The following is a 16,203-nucleotide window of genomic DNA, read 5'->3' as shown; positions in this document are numbered from 1 at the left end:
CGAAGGAATCCTTAAAGAAACGTCTGGTGGAATTCCAGAAAGAGAACCTGAAAAAATCTTTAAAAAGGAATCCCAAAAGAATCTCATTGAGAAATCTTCGAAAGAACTGCAAGATGAATCACAGAAAGAGCTCCTGAAGCAATCCCTGAAAGAAATCTTTCCTAGACCTAGACCTAGAAACCTAGATTTCATCTAGGATTTTCTTCCAAGATTCATTCAGAAATATTTTGTGGGATTTCTGCAGGAATTTGATCCAGGATTCCTTCAGGAGTTCTTCTTAGCATTCTTCGGAGAATTTCTTCCTGGAGTTCTTGAGGTGCTCCTTCTGAGATTTATTCAGGAGTCCCTGCTGGGATACCTCAAGCAGTTTCATCACTGGGATTCCTCAGGATTGTTCATCTAAGAGCAATCAAAAGTTCCTTGTGGGATTCTTCTAGGAGTTTCTTCTAGAATTTTTCAAAAAGTTTCTTCTTGGGATTTCTTATTTTGAGATTTCTTTTTCTTGAAGTTTCTTTAGAGCTCTTCCTAAGATTCCTCTAGAAGTTTCTTCATCGATTTCTCCTAAAATTTCTTGTGGATTTCCATTTTCTTTTTAAGACTAACCAGAAGTTGCTTCTGAGAATCATCCAGGAGCAAGTCCAAAAGCTTTCTTTGGCTCCTTTTCTGGGATTTATTCATGTGATTTCTTCCTGGATTCTTCTAGGCGTACTTCTAGAGATTCATCTAGGAATTCCTTCTAGGTTTCCGCTAGATTACTCCAGGAAATCTTTCCGGTATTCCTTCTAGAGCTACTCGAGGGATTTCTCCAATACCTTCTCAGAGACGAACCAGCCAAGGGCTGAAAGTCTCTTTAATAAAGATATTAATTAATTAATCCAATACCTTCTTCCAGGAATTCTAGAGGACCTTTTTCTAAGATTCCTAAAGAAGTGCATGGGTTTCTTCCATAGTTTTTTTTCGGAAATTCCTCGAGATTTTTTTTCCTGATGCTACCTGATATTTCTTCCTGGATTTATTTAGAAGTTCTTTCCTAGTTTGCTTCAACAATGAATGCTGAGATTCTTTCAGGATTACTATACCAGATTCCTTTCGATTTTCGTCCATGAATTCCATTTGAGATTCCTGCAGGATTTCTTCCTGAGATTTCTCCAGGAATTCGCTCTGGGATTCAGCCAAGAAAGTTTTTTTTATGGTATACCTTGTGGAATTACTTCAGGAGCTCCGTATGGATTTCTACTTATAAAGCTTCATATAAAATTCGTACAAGGTTTCCTTTCCTTGAGAAATTCTTCCATAGTTTCTCAAATTTTTAGCGTAGTTTCGAGTTCGAAAGGAATCGCTCAAGAAACTTCTTGAGTGATTCCTGGCAGAAAATTTATTCGGTGACTGCCATTTGAACTGTCATTTCTTCGCTACTGCGTACTGCGATCGAAGAAAACCCGGTTTCTTGAGCGATTCAGGCAAGCAATTTCCCATGCATCAAGATAGGCTGAGAAATTCCTTCTGATCTGCAAACAGCGCTTTTAAGTCCAAACCGTAGACAGCCAGGCCATGAAACGTCTAGGATTAAACATTCTGCATAGTAACCGCGGCGTGCAGTGAGAGCCGACACCGCTCAAACGTCAAATTTCGTGTGAGAGTAAGCAGGCCAGTATAAATTCGTTCAGTAATCCAGTATACTATTACTGAATATTTAACTCTCCCCCTATTGTAGCAGTTAATGGGTAGTACGCAGATCGCAAGAAATTACTTGGCCTACCTCGATGCATGGAAAATCCAGACAAGGAATTGTTCAGAAAATGAGCGAGCAAGCGTTTAATTTTTCTTGACCTCAGTACGGAGTTCGAGAAGAAACTTCAATACAAATGAACCTTGCTGTGTTAAATCTGGTCAAGGAAAATATACACTGAATGGAAATTACCTCAGTGATTTCGTTTGAGGTTTCATAGCATAAACGAACACATAATTCGCTACTAAGCTAGTAATCTCATATTCTGCTAAAAAGTTTTAATTGTGTTTGCTCACTCGCAGTGTATTATCTGATTGTTTCAGCCACGTCAATGTGATGGAAAACAAAATTTCCATTTTCAAAATCGCGAGGCGAATCGGTAGGAAAGATGGTAAAATTAACACGGCATTCCCATCACCTTGTTGGAACTTGTGAGGATCAAAGTTACATCTGTTGGTCGCTCTTCATTTTGCAGCTTACTCGCCCATACAATTCCAATATTTTCTAGGAAATTCCGGAGAACTTCGTGAAGACGTAAACACTTGATGCATTTGAAGCCAAAGTACGTTTAAATGATAATCCCAGTTCGATTTTCTCTTCCGCAGAATCGTGATTTGTTCTGTGGCTTAGTTGGTTAAAGTATCGGACTAGCGAAACGGTGTCGTGGGTTTGGATCCCACTCAAACAAGAGAAATTTTGTCGCAAGTTTATTTCTGAATTTGTAAATCAAACACACTTTCCCTTCAAATGATTCAAGTTTTTACGTCTATTTCAGACTGGTATAGCTGGAAAAGGGCAATAAAATCATTGTTATAACTTCGTGAAGGTATTCTGGTATTTTTTTTTACTGACGTGACATTTCAACTGCCACACCATATGTTCTATGATTAAAAAGTGCGAGAATATCTTGGACCAAGCAGAAAACCCAGACACCCTTAAAATGATTTTGCTGGAGTACTCATACGTTTACCGCATCAACCGATAAGAATGCTATATTGACATTCGGTTAAACCCAGGTAACAATTTGATGCTGTACAAACGTTTCTCCAACTATTTTGAACAAAAGCTGAGCACAAGAGGTACAATACTTTATTCAGCTCCTAGACATCTCATTTTGGTGATTTTATTCAACCGTTAGCTGATTTGAGGTTCATTGGAAGGCTGATTAAAGGCTTAATATGCGCTTAATCGGTAATCAATTAAATTTATTAATTGCGTAAAAATAAAATAAAAAACACTTTCGTGAGCCTATTTCTACTATTAGCTGCGTCTATTACCAGAAGAGATGTTTAGGACTGTATAAATTAATCTGTGGGAAAACTGAGAATTGAAATCGGACCTCCTGATTTCTCTCAGCTTAGCATCTGCACCACACACTATTGTGTACATATCCTCGAAAACAAGAGCATTAATTTGTTGTGTCTGAATAGTCTAGAACAAAAGTTGAACTAAGTATGTACTGAGGCTGAAGAAGCGATGTGGACTTCTCGAAAACCATGCTTAGTTCAGCTGTCAAAAAATATTTGATCAAAGGTTGACCAACGGATGATTTATTCTGCATGTTGGTGTTTGTTTAAAAGCTGGTTACCCAGATGAATAATATTCTTTCCAACTTGATATTCAGCATCAATTATTGCTGATCAAAGAGGTTGAACAAGCCATACTTCTGAACAATATTCAGCTGTCATTGTGTTCAGCCATTGACACTATTAACCAGCCATTGTTCAGCTTATACTCTCACTGTTCAGCATTCATTGTTACTTGGGAAGATCCATTGTACGCCAAAGCACCGCACCGATTTATTAAATAAATCAATTAGCAAATACAGACACAGTTTAGTATTGCATACTTCATATGAATTTCAATGGCATAAACTAATGAGACATTTGCTCCTCTAATTTATGCTAGGGTGATTTTGAATTCAGCTCATCCAGGCCACCTTGAGTCGAAATTATTCTATCTAATGAAATAATAACATCTAACAGCAGTAGTGTGCCACGGTTCGACACGGCCAGCCAGCATATGTCGAATCCTAATTTTTTCTCTAAATATGCAATCATCTTCTCTTCCGTAAAACGTAGGACGAGTCAAGAAATCTCCGGATCTCCAAAGTTTCCAAGAGCATAGAGAAGTACATGTACGGAACGTGCGGAAGCATAATAATAACTACACCAGGCAGCAGCGCCAGACACATTTCATCCGCCAGATGTACGGTTTGCCGAGCGTGTACAAATTACAAGCTGAGTATATTTGATAAAATTAGTTCTGTTTAAATACGGTGCTCTGCGAGCCGGAACGACTATATGCTCCATCCCAAGAAGCGAGCGACTGAGCAGCGAACGAAGCGCGCTGCTGTTGAGTGAATATCAGCAGTAGTCGTTGAATCAAAGCATGCCATGGCACATCATCCGCATGACGTTCATCTTCAGAGATCCACTCATTCCCTGGCTCATCCCCCGTCGCATGGCATCACTCTGGCTGGCGACGATGGGCGTTGAGGAGAAAGGAGGTATTAGTAGTGCCTTCACATTTACATTCGAGAGGATAAGCAAAAACTTTCTGCTTAAGCTGTATCCTCAGCTGGAAATATGTAGTGTGCATTACAACCCTTGCCTTGCGTGACGACGCCCGTGTTGGAAGAGATAGTCTGTTTAATATGTCTGTAGAATACACCGCGTTTAGAAAAAAATCTGAAATGTATTAGGAAAAGGATGAAAGGCAACCTTTGCATTCCTTTGAGTATAATAATAACATGGAATGAGCTCACCATTTTTTTTCCATTTCTGCGTACATGCTAGGATTTGTCCATTATAATGCTGTTTGGAATAAGGCGCGTTGATGGAATGAATCATCATCGCCTTCGTGTATGTAAAATATGTGTTAGTTGCTTGTCCAACGTTTCGTCGCTAGGCCGGTGTCTTCTTGAGGGTGCACACTTTTGTGATTTAAAAGAAAGTTTGTCATTATTACCGGTCTCAATTATTAAAGTTTTTGTTTCCGATGTTGGGAAAGCTTCAGATTTCACAAGAAAACATAATCTTCACTCTGTCGGCGCGGTTTCGAAATTCAACCACGACAAAACCTTTTACCCTCATCAAGCAACGTCGGACACGGAGCGGACACATGGAGAAGAAAAACAAACTTTCACAAGACGACGACAAAGGATCTCGCCTCGCTCTTGTTCGCATTATGAATTGAATGGTTGAATGAAGGTTAGATCAACTTGGTACAGCTCAGACCAGCAACCATTCGGTTTGGCTGGCTAGTGGCTAGCTGGCTGGAGGAATAAATTAGATTTTCCGATGAAAAGACGTCTCCTACCACAGCACACCACAGCCCCGAACGGGAGATGAGACGATTCTGGACGTCTGTCTTGTATAGTTCAGCTTTAGTTGAGCAATTTATTCCGAGCATGTCCTCATTCAGGAAAATCGATTCTTCTGCCATTCAGTGCGGGATCGGTGTCTTGTAAGACGGCTTCAGGGCTGTTCGCCGTCGTCATCGTTGATTGTGAGAGAACAAGTAGTGCTTATCCGCAATTGGATGGGCAGCTTTTCTTTCAGCTGGCCCAGCTTCATATCACGGCCACCAGCATCAGCAGCCACACACAAGTCGTTTCCTAATGACCCGGAATTTCATTGAATGCTTTCTCTTGGTGCCATTTGACCACTGCCTGCTGTTGGCTGCAGATGAGACAAGAGCTCTCGGGTGGGTGGGTGAAGGAGATCCCAACCGTCTTGTTAGCAGTAGCATTGTTGAGAGCGGGTTCCATGGAATATTCAATTAAGAAATGGTTCGACGCAAATGCTAGAGGCAGTTGTTGGCATCATTAAAGGTTAAGCAAATTGTTTTTTTTTTTTTCGAATTATGCAGGATAACAGTTTAAGGAATGGAATAACAGAGAAGAGTTATTTAGTATCAGACAAACAGCATGTGGTGACACTGCAATCGCTGCCGACGTTTGTTTCCGAAATACGCTTATTGTACCTTAAAGGTTTTGCTTATATCTCGTGTAACAGATAAACTGGAACCCTTCAAATGTTTTTTTTATTTTTCATATCGGACCCCACGTTTGGGGTCTGTACATTAATTACGTAAGGGTTTATGGAGGGAGGGGGGGGGGGGTTCGAGAAATCTTACGCGCCATACAAAAAAATTTGGTATTTCATACAAAAAATCTTACAAGGGGGGAGGGGGTGTCAGAAAATCGCTAAAATTCCCTTACGTAATTTATGGACAGCCCCTTGGGAACTAGATACGAAAATTAAAATGGAACATTACAAATGCACAAAACACAAACATGCAATACATAACATAAATTGTGCCCAGTTATTCTAATAGATAACGAAGTCCAATCCCAGGATGACGAGGTTTTATTATTATTCTTGGTCCATAAATGAATCCTGTGTTCGTATTTCTTCTGGCGGATTGCCTTTTTGTTCGCAGCGTTGGTTGCTTACATAGCTTGAGTTTGGTCTAGGAGTTTTCAATCCTAAGACGGCATCCTGATTTGGACAACAACACAAGACCGTCTGTCGTTTGATGTCCGTGTTAGGGGACGGCTTGCGTATTTTATTCTGGATCGCTGCCCGAATGGATGGAGCGCTACAAATGCGAATTTACGGTTAAAATAAACTGACGAAATGTTCTCAACAATTTACAAACGTAATAGGGTAAAAGCTCCCTTAGTGGAGGTAGTATCAATAGTGGTGGAAGTGCCAATTTAGCACTATTTCGAACAAAAAGCTTGCAAATGACATTTTTAATAGATGCATCATAACTAATTAATAACATTAATTCAGTTTTGTGTACAGGATTTGCCGAAAAACCTATTTTAAACAATTATTTTCCTTAATTTTTTTGCTACTCTGCACCTATAGTGGTGGTATTGTTCCTATAGTGGTGGGTCCCACAAGAATTCAATGGGATGTGTCCGACAAATTTTTTGCTTTTTTCTACACCGTGCTTTTCAAATAAGCGCTGGGTACCCGGGTACCATGTCGGCCACATAAGGGCTAAAGTAACCTCTGGAAATCTACAGGACTCTGCACAGTTGCTACGGTAACTTTTTCTATGTTTTTGACGTTTCGTGGCCTTATTGTTTACGATTTTGGACTTTGAAAAGTTTCGTAAGCTTTCCATGGACGGTTTGATTGAATTCAAACTGTGGGGTTCACATGCGTGAGAGAGAAAGTGTGCCGATTTATGACTCGATGGTAGCACGAGGCGACAGATGCCCTCCTCTAGGAGGTCTTTCTGAGATTCTACAACAATTCCATCCGAAATTTATCCGTGGTTTCTTTACAAATTTCTTGCAGGACTCCTTAAGGAATTTCCTTTGGGATTCCAAGCCTATTCCATCTAGGATTCGTCCAGGTAGGCATCCTGGGACTCCTCTAACGATTCCTTTTGCCATTACTTAAGGAGTTCCTTACAGAGTTTCACCAGATGTTTGTAGGGGTTCCTTCCATAGTTCCTTATGTGATTTTTCACGGATTTTCTTCTGGAGTCCCTCTCAGGTCCTCTGGTATCCTCCAGTAGTTCTTTCAAGATTGATTCAGGAATTCCTTCCAAGATCCCTGCAGGAACTCTTTCCAAAATTCCAAGAAGGAATTCCATGCGAGATCCCTCCCGGGATTTCTGCTGGGATTTCTTCAAGAGTTCTTTCTGAGATCCTTCCAGGAATCCTCCAAGATTCTCTGTCAGCGTTGCTCCAAAAACTTCTTCCGAGATGTCTTCAGGAACTCCTTCTAGGATTCTTTCAAGAATTAGTACCGGGATTGCTTCAATAACTCCTTCCGGAATTCATGCGAAAATTTCTTCAGTGATCTCCTTCCGGCATTCTTCCAAGAACCGCTTCTGGAACTATGGCAGGAACCACTTCCGGGAATTCCTTCCGGGATTCTTCAGGGAACTACTACCAGGATTCTGTTCAGAATTCTATGCAGGATTCCTTCAGGATCTCCTTCCAGGATTTCTTTGGATGCTCTTTCCTCAAAGAGCTCCGTCCGGAATTCCTGCAGATTCTTCTGGAATTTCTCAGGAAGTTCATTGTAGAACCCATTCGGATATTTCTAATGGAAATCCTCCAGGGCTTCATAAGGGAATTCCTCCACGAGTATTTTAAGGAATTCTTCCAGCAGTTTTATAAGGAATTCCTTATGAAGTTTCTTGAGCTACTATACTTCTTTAGTAATTCGTCCAGCATGGTTGCTGGAAGTCAACCTAGTATAAGCAAACAATGTTGCGAACAGAAGGCGATCTGCCAGAAAAAAAAAACACAGGATTGACTGATGGACCAACAACATTTATGAAACTTCGTCTTTCTGGGTTTGGCCTTCGTTATTTTATTACATAACTGTGTATAATTTATGTTCTATTGTTCCATTTTGTTTTTCCAATAGGTATAAGTTTCCCGGGATCCGATGCGGAAAATAAAATAAGCATTTGTAGGGTTTTAATGATTTTTTTTTGTTACAAGCAATTCCTGTCGGAGTTCCTTCTGGTTTTCCTCCTATAGTTCCTTTCTTTGATGGATTTCCTGGAGGATTTCCAAAAGCTTTCTTCTTCTCTTGCCAGTTTGTTCTGCACCTCGTCCGCATACCTTACACGCTACCCTCCATGTCTTCTTGTATGTACCATCTGGATCTCTTGCGAGCACCTGCTTTGCAGGGTTGTTGTCTGGCATTCGAAGTATGGGCCTAAGCACCCGCCGCTCAAACACTTCCAGTGCTCGCATGTTCTCCTAGAGCATAGACCAGGTCTCGATCCAGGTCCAGGTGATGATGCGCCTTCGTGTTTCTCGTTGTTGATGGGTTTCATGATGGGCTTCAAAAACCTCTACAAGACTAATTGGTTATCAAAATTTTTCTTGAGATATTGTTCCCCCATCGAAACCCTATAACCTGAGACTATCTTTGGCTTCCCCTCTGATCACATTCAGCCTTCGTTTTGACCTTTATTGAACTCTCCTAAGATAGAGCTACTCTTGGTTTCTGTACTATCTATGTATGTCCATTCGGAGACTCTTTTGAACTCCTCCCGCTATAGATTTTACTGAGACCCCTACGCTGTTTGACGCTGTTAAGACCCTTCTGGTGTCATATTTATCGTCTCTATAATATTTTCTTATACTAGGTACAGAGGAGTTGGAGGACTTGCGTTTGAGAAGAGTTTACGGGAAAAGGTTGGGTGGACCAGGAGAAGTTGTTGGGTGTTTTGGGCGAGTTAAAGTTGGAGTGGAAGGGGTCTAAGGGTATCCAAGTACTTCCATTGAGTATAGGTCATTCGATCCACAAATAGAACTAGCAATCATATGAATTCACCTCCTGAAATCCATTTCAACGCCTTGAAACGTCTTGAAAAGCCTAAGAAATCCCCCACGACCGTAGACTCTCCTTAACCTCTACTGAAGCACTCTGATGTGCACTGAAACTCCTCGAACCCCCTCTGAAAACCCATCCATGATCACCGTAGACTTCCATGAAACTCTAAAACTTCCTGAAACTTCCTGGAATCATCTGAAACACAATCTGAAACACAAACTTTGAAGTATGAAGATGCTTTACAACAGCCTTAAACGCATTGAAACATCCTTGGAACCCTTGGGAAAATCCCAACGAGGCTCTCGGTAACGTCCCCTGAAACTCCAGAAAAAAACCTTGAAATGCATCGAAACGTCTTGAAACACCTTCAAACTTCTAAGAAAAAAATGCATCCGGGGCCCCCTAGACTTTGCTTAAAATATGGAACCTCTTAAGCCCTCTGAAACCTCCTGAAATTCCTGTAGCCATTTGAAACGAATTAAAATACAACACATTAAAAAACCATAGAATATTCCCGTGAGGCCTTCGTAAACTTCACTTAAACTATAAAACCCCCTGAGACTTATTGATACCTCGAAAAAAATCTTTGACTTACCTTGAACTCTATTAAAGCCCATAGAATCTCCATGAATTCCCTCAGAAAACCTCTCTGAGAACTCTGTGGCCTTCCATGAAACTCTACTGAAGACCTCTCAAACCCCCACAAATCCGCAGAAACTTCTCGAAGCACTTCAAACCGGTTTCAAACTTCTTCGAGGACTCCTTTGATATTCCGTAGATATTGTTTAAATTCTATTACAAGCCCTTGAGGCTCACTGGAAATCTTTTAAATGGCTTTGACACGCCTTTAAATACCTCAGATAAAAAAAAACTTTGAACTCTACTGAAGCCCCCTAAAGTCTTCCAAAACATCTTGAAACTACCTGAAATGCTTTAAGACGCATTGATTCGACCTAAAACCTTCCAGAAAACCACCAGCAGATCCCTTAAGATTTCCCTTAAACTAAACTAAATGTCCATGTAACCTTACGAGATGCTGTGGAATCTTCAATCGAGATGTTTTCGGATATCTAAAGGAGAATCTGTAAATTCTTCACAAAGAAACCTGTCGAATCTCTGGATAAGATTCAGTCACTTATGTAGACGAGATTCAGTCGAGTTTCTATACGTGATGTAGATGGACCTCGAATTTCCAGACGAGATTCTGTTAAAAGGCTAGGCAATATTCTGTCGAATCTTTTGACGAGACTGTGTCAAATCTAAAAACGGGATACTGTTGAATTTCTAGACGAGGTTCTGTAGAATATCTAGATCTCTAGACCTGTAGAAGAGATTGTGTAATATCTTTATATGGGATTCTGTAGAATCTCTAGACAAGATTCTGTGCTATATCTAGATGAAATTCTGTGGACTATCTAGACGGTATTCTGAGGAATCTCTGGACGGAATTCTGGGGAATCTCTAGTCGAGATTCTGCGTAATCTCTAGACAAGATTCTGCAGAATCTCTAGACGAGGGAATCTGTCGAATCTATGGACGAGATTCTGTAAAATCTTAAGACGAATTTCTAGACAAGATTCTGCGGAATCTCTAAACGAGATTTTGTAGAATCTCAAGACGAATTTCTAGACAAAATCCTGTGGAAATGAAAAAATTCTGTGCAATCTTTGGACGAAATTCTGTGTAATTTTTTGACAAGATTCTGTAGAATACATAGACGAGATTCTGTCAAATTCTAGACGAGATTCTGTGGAATCTCTAGACGAGATTCTGTGGAATCTGTAGATGAGATTCTCTTGAATCTCTAGACGAGATTTTGTGTTATCTGCAGACGAGATTCCGTATAAACTGAGATTCTGTGGAATCCTTAGACAAGATTCTGTGGAACCTTTAGACGAGATTCTATGGAATCTCTAGACGAAATTCTGTGGAATCTCTAGACGAGGTTCTGTGGAATCTCTAGACGAGATTCTGTGGAATCTCTAGACGAGATTCTGTGGAATCTCTAGACGAGATTCTGTGGAATCTCTAGACAAGATTCTGTGGAATCTCTTGACGAGATTCTGTGGAATCTCTGGACGAGATTCTGTGGAATCTCTGGACGAGATTCTGTGGAATCTCTGGACGAGATTCTGTGGAATCTCTTAACGAGATTCTGTGGAATCTCTTGACGAGATTCTGTGGAATCTCTTGACGAGATTCTGTGGAATCTCTGGACGAGATTCTGTGGAATCTCTTGGCGAGATTCTGTGGAATCTCTTGACGAGATTCTGTGGAATCTCTTGACGAGGTTCTGTGGAATCTCTTGACGAGATTCTGTGGAATCTCTTGACGAGATTCTGTGGAATCTCTTGACGAGATTCTGTGGAATCTCTTGACGAGATTCTGTGGAATCTCTTGACGAGATTCTGTGGAATCTCTTGACGAGATTCTGTGGAATCCCTGGACAAGATTCTATGGAATCTCTGGACGAGATTCTATGGAATCTCTGGACGAGATTCTATGGAATCTCTGGACGAGATTCTATGGAATCTCTGCACGAGATGCTATGGAATCTCTGCACGAGATTCTATGGAATCTCTGGACGAGATTCTATGGAATCTCTGGACGAGATTCTATGGAATCTCTGGACGAGATTCTATGGAATCTCTGCATGAGATTCTATGGAATCTCTGCACGAGATTCTATGGAATCTCTGCACGAGATTCTATGGAATCTCTGCACAAGATGCTATGGAATCTCTGCACGAGATTCTATGGAATCTCTGCACGAGATTCTATGGAATCTCTGCACGAGATTCTATGGAATCTCTGCACGAGATGCTATGGAATCTCTGCACGAGATTCTATGGAATCTGCACGAGATTCTATGGAATCTCTGGACGAGATTCTATGGAATCTCTGGACGAGATTCTATGGAATCTCTGGACGAGATTCTATGGAATCTCTGCACGAGATTCTATGGAATCTCTGCACGAGATTCTATGGAACCTCTGCACGAGATGCTATGGAATCTCTGCACGAGATTCTATGGAATCTCTGGACGAGATTCTATGGAATCTCTGGACGAGATTCTATGGAATCTCTGCACGAGGTTTTATGGAATCTCTGCACGAGATTCTAAGGAATCTCTGCACGAGATGCTATGGAATCTCTGTACGAGATTCTATGGAATCTCTGTACGAGATTCTATGGAATCTCTGGACGAGATTCTATGGAATCTCTGGACGAGATTCTATGGAATCTCTGGACAAGATTATATGGAATCTCTGCACGAGGTTCTATGGAATCTCTGCACGAGATTCTATGGAATCTCTGGACGAGATTCTATGGAATCTCTGGACGAGATTCTATGGAATCTCTGGACGAGATTCTATGGAACCTCTGCACGAGATTCTATGGAATCTCTGGACGAGATTCTATGGAATCTCTGGACGAGATTCTATGGAATCTCTGGACGAGATTCTATGGAATCTCTGGACTAGATTCTATGGAATCTCTGGATGAGATTCTATGGAATCTCTGCACGAGATGCTATGGAATCTCTGGACGAGATTCTATGGAATCTCTGCACGAGATTCTATGGAATCTCTGCACGAGATTCTATGGAATCTCTGCACGAGATTCTATGGAATCTCTGCACGAGATTCTATGGAATCTCTGCACGAGATTCTATGGAATCTCTGCACGAGATTCTATGGAATCTCTGCACGAGATTCTATGGAATCTCTGCACAAGATGCTATGGAATCTCTGCACGAGATTCTATGGAATCTCTGGACGAGATTCTATGGAATCTCTGGACGAGATTCTATGGAATCTCTGGACGAGATTCTATGGAATCTCTGGACGAGATTCTATGGAATCTCTGGACGAGATTCTATGGAATCTCTGGACGAGATTCTATGGAATCTCTGGACGAGATTCTATGGAATCTCTGGACGAGATTCTATGGAATCTCTGGACGAGATTCAATGGAATCTCTGGACGAGATTCTATGGAATCTCTGGACGAGATTCTATGGAATCTCTGGACGAGATTCTATGGAATCTCTGGACGAGATTCTATGGAATCTCTGGACGAGATTCTATGGAATCTCTGGACGAGATTCTATGGAATCTCTGGACGAGATTCTATGGAATCTCTGGAAGAGATTCTATGGAATCTCTGGAAGAGATTCTATGGAATCTCTAGACGAGATTCTATGGAATCTCTGGACGAGATTCTATGGAATCTCTGGACGAGATTCTATGGAATCTCTGGACGAGATTCTATGGAATCCCTGGACAAGATTCTATGGAATCTCTGGACGAGATTCTATGGAATCTCTGGACGAGATTCTATGGGATCTCTGCACGAGATTCTATGGGATCTCTGCACGAGATGCTATGGAATCTCTGCACGAGATTCTATGGAATCTCTGGACGAGATTCTATAGAATCTCTGGACGAGATTCTATGGAATCTCTGGACGAGATTCTATGGAATCTCTGGACGAGATTCTATGGAATCTCTGGACGAGATTCTATGGAATCTCTGGACAAGATTCTATGGAATCTCTGGACGAGATTCTATGGAACCTCTGCACGAGATTCTATGGAATCTCTGGACGAGATTCTATGGAATCTCTGGACTAGATTCTATGGAATCTCTGCACGAGATGCTATGGAATCTCTGGACGAGATTCTATGGAATCTCTGGACGAGATTCTATGGAATCTCTGCACGAGATGCTATGGAATCTTTGCACGAGATTCTATGGAATCTCTGGACGAGATTCTATGGAATCTCTGGACGAGATTCTATGGAATCCCTGGACAAGATTCTATGGAATCTCTGGACGAGATTCCATGGAATCTCTGGACGAGATACTATGAAATCTCTAGACGAGATTCTGTGGAATCTCACGACGGGATTCTGTGGAATGTCTAGACGAGATTTGGCCGAATCTTTAGACGTGACTCTGTTGAATCTTAAAAATTAGTTTTAGTATAGTGTAGTATATTTTTGCAAAACTGTTGACTCATTCAAATTATACCTGACAATCGTATGGTAAATAAATATAACTTGAAATCCTGGCCACCTTACTTAACCAATATTTTTTCTCCTATAATTTTTCCTAGATTTACGCCCATCAAACGAGTATCCATCATGCTGTGAATTCCAGTGGCTTCAATGAGCCACATCGAGTATAAGCCACAATTACTTCTAGCAAAACCAACAATCTCCGGTTAGTAGAGAGCATCCGGGAACAATCGCAGTCCACCTCCCCCACTGGAGAGCGTAGGTAGGAAGATGCTCCATTCCCATCCCGCTCGGCGCTTGACAGCGAGCATCATCAGCAGAGGAGCCAAACCGTCGACGGCATGATGCTACGGTGGCCTAAATTAGGGCTCACTCGGCCCTACTACAAGTATCTATGGCGCTGCTGGCTGCTAGTCGGCCTGGTACTGCTTCAGCGCATCAGCTACGGACGGATGGAGGAAATTCTTCAGCTGCGGAGTAGCGGACGAGGGTCCACCGGTGGAAGCGGGACGCAACATCATCAGCAGCAGCAGCGGCAACAGTTGGAAGAACAAGAACTTTTTTCCTCGTCGTCTTCCTCGAACGAGATTGAATGTCCAAGCTTTGCCGAGAATTCGGCCTGTCCGTGCTACAAGTTTGAGGACGGTACGTGTTTCAGTGTAGATGCTTCTTTGTTCTCGTTTTTCCAAAACCATCGCAGTATGTCACGCACATGGGTTTTCTTACATGTTCGTTCATACGATGAAAGCAAGCGGTGAAATCTCGCCGGATTGCTGCGCGCATACTGCGATTCCTTCGTCCCACTTTATGTTCCCATTCCCCCCTCAACATTACCACAGCAGTGTAACATGAGTGCCTTTTTCTCATCCCTCCCAAACAGGACTGTTCCTCGAGTGTCCCAGCATCACTGCGGTGGCACTGCGCTCGACGCTGCAGCTCATCTCGTCGCCGATCCAGTCGTTGTCCGTGTACGAGTTTGACCGTTCGGTCAAATCCCTTACCGCGGATCTGTTTGCCTCGACCTCGTCGCATGCCTCGGCACACACGTCCACGTTCCTCGGTGGTGCAAGCGGTGGAAGCAGCTCCAGCACCGGTAACGACGTCAACATCCGGCATCTTCAGTTCTCCCATTCCAACCTGCAGCAGCTGAAGGAGAACAGTTTGAATAATTTACGAACGCACTTAGAGAGTTTAAGTATTGTAAATGGAAAATTGACACAAGTGAGTTCGCTTTTTTTTTGTAACCATTCTTTGTGGGGAACGGAATTGGCAAGCACATGTCCGCTTTTGTCTGTCCGGGAGTGGTAAAGTTTAAGTGGAAACGATTTAGGAGGTTACAGCGAAAGCGACTGCAATCGGGGAAAACTTTTGCTAATCCCAGTTGACATGTGTTTTCTGTTTTCGTTACCGAACTCCATTATAAATGGATTTGCAATCAGGGAAAGTTTGGCAATATTTTACGGAAGTGCCGGAGACAGAAATCGGAAAGTTTTAATGGATGTTTCATTAAATGTTAACATAAAAGATAAACGAGTTTTAAATTAACGAGACAACCGGATCTTTAGACTAGATTCTGTGAAAAATTGAGACAAAACATGGACAAATATCTAGATGAGATCTTGTGGAATCTCTAGACGACATTCTGTCAAATATTTAGACGAGATTGTGAGTTTCTAGGCAAGATTCTGACGAATCTCTAGACGAGATTCTACTAATCTTTAGACGAGATACTGACGAATCTCTAGACGAGATTCTGACGAATCTCTAGACGAGATTCTGACGAATCTCTAGACGAGATTCTGACGAATCTCTAGACGAGATTCTGACGAATCTCTAGACGAGATTCTGACGAATCTCTAGACGAGATTCTGACGAATCTCTAGACGAGATTCTGACGAATCTCTAGACGAGATTCTGACGAATCTCTAGACGAGATTCTGACGAATCTCTAGACGAGATTCTGACGAATCTTTTGACGAGATTCTGACGAATCTCTTGACGAGATTCTGACGAATCTCTTGACGAGATTCTGACGAATCTCTTGACGAGATTCTGACGAATCTCTTGACGAGATTCTGACGAATCTCTTGACGAGATTCCTTCGAATCTCTTGACGAGATTCCTTCGA

At 41.7% G+C, this 16,203-nt stretch overlaps 1 protein-coding gene across 1 annotated transcript in view; it reads left to right on the top strand.

Moving 5' to 3' along the window:
- The first annotated feature begins 14,179 nt into the window (after positions 1 to 14,179).
- Positions 14,180 to 16,203, top strand: part of LOC109431073 (slit homolog 3 protein) — a 43,086-nt gene continuing 41,062 nt past the window's right edge. Inside the window, exons 1-2 of the mRNA XM_062843466.1 lie at positions 14,180 to 14,720; positions 14,956 to 15,296. Coding sequence (XP_062699450.1) covers positions 14,417 to 14,720; positions 14,956 to 15,296 — 645 coding nt within the window. The 5' untranslated portion in view covers positions 14,180 to 14,416. The remainder of the gene's footprint in view (positions 14,721 to 14,955; positions 15,297 to 16,203) is intronic.

The sequence above is a fragment of the Aedes albopictus genome, chromosome 1 (assembly GCF_035046485.1).
Source record: "Aedes albopictus strain Foshan chromosome 1, AalbF5, whole genome shotgun sequence".
Taxonomy (NCBI): domain Eukaryota; kingdom Metazoa; phylum Arthropoda; class Insecta; order Diptera; family Culicidae; genus Aedes; species Aedes albopictus.
The sequence above is the reverse complement of the archived record's forward strand: the minus strand, read 5'-3'. Positions and strand labels throughout refer to the sequence as shown.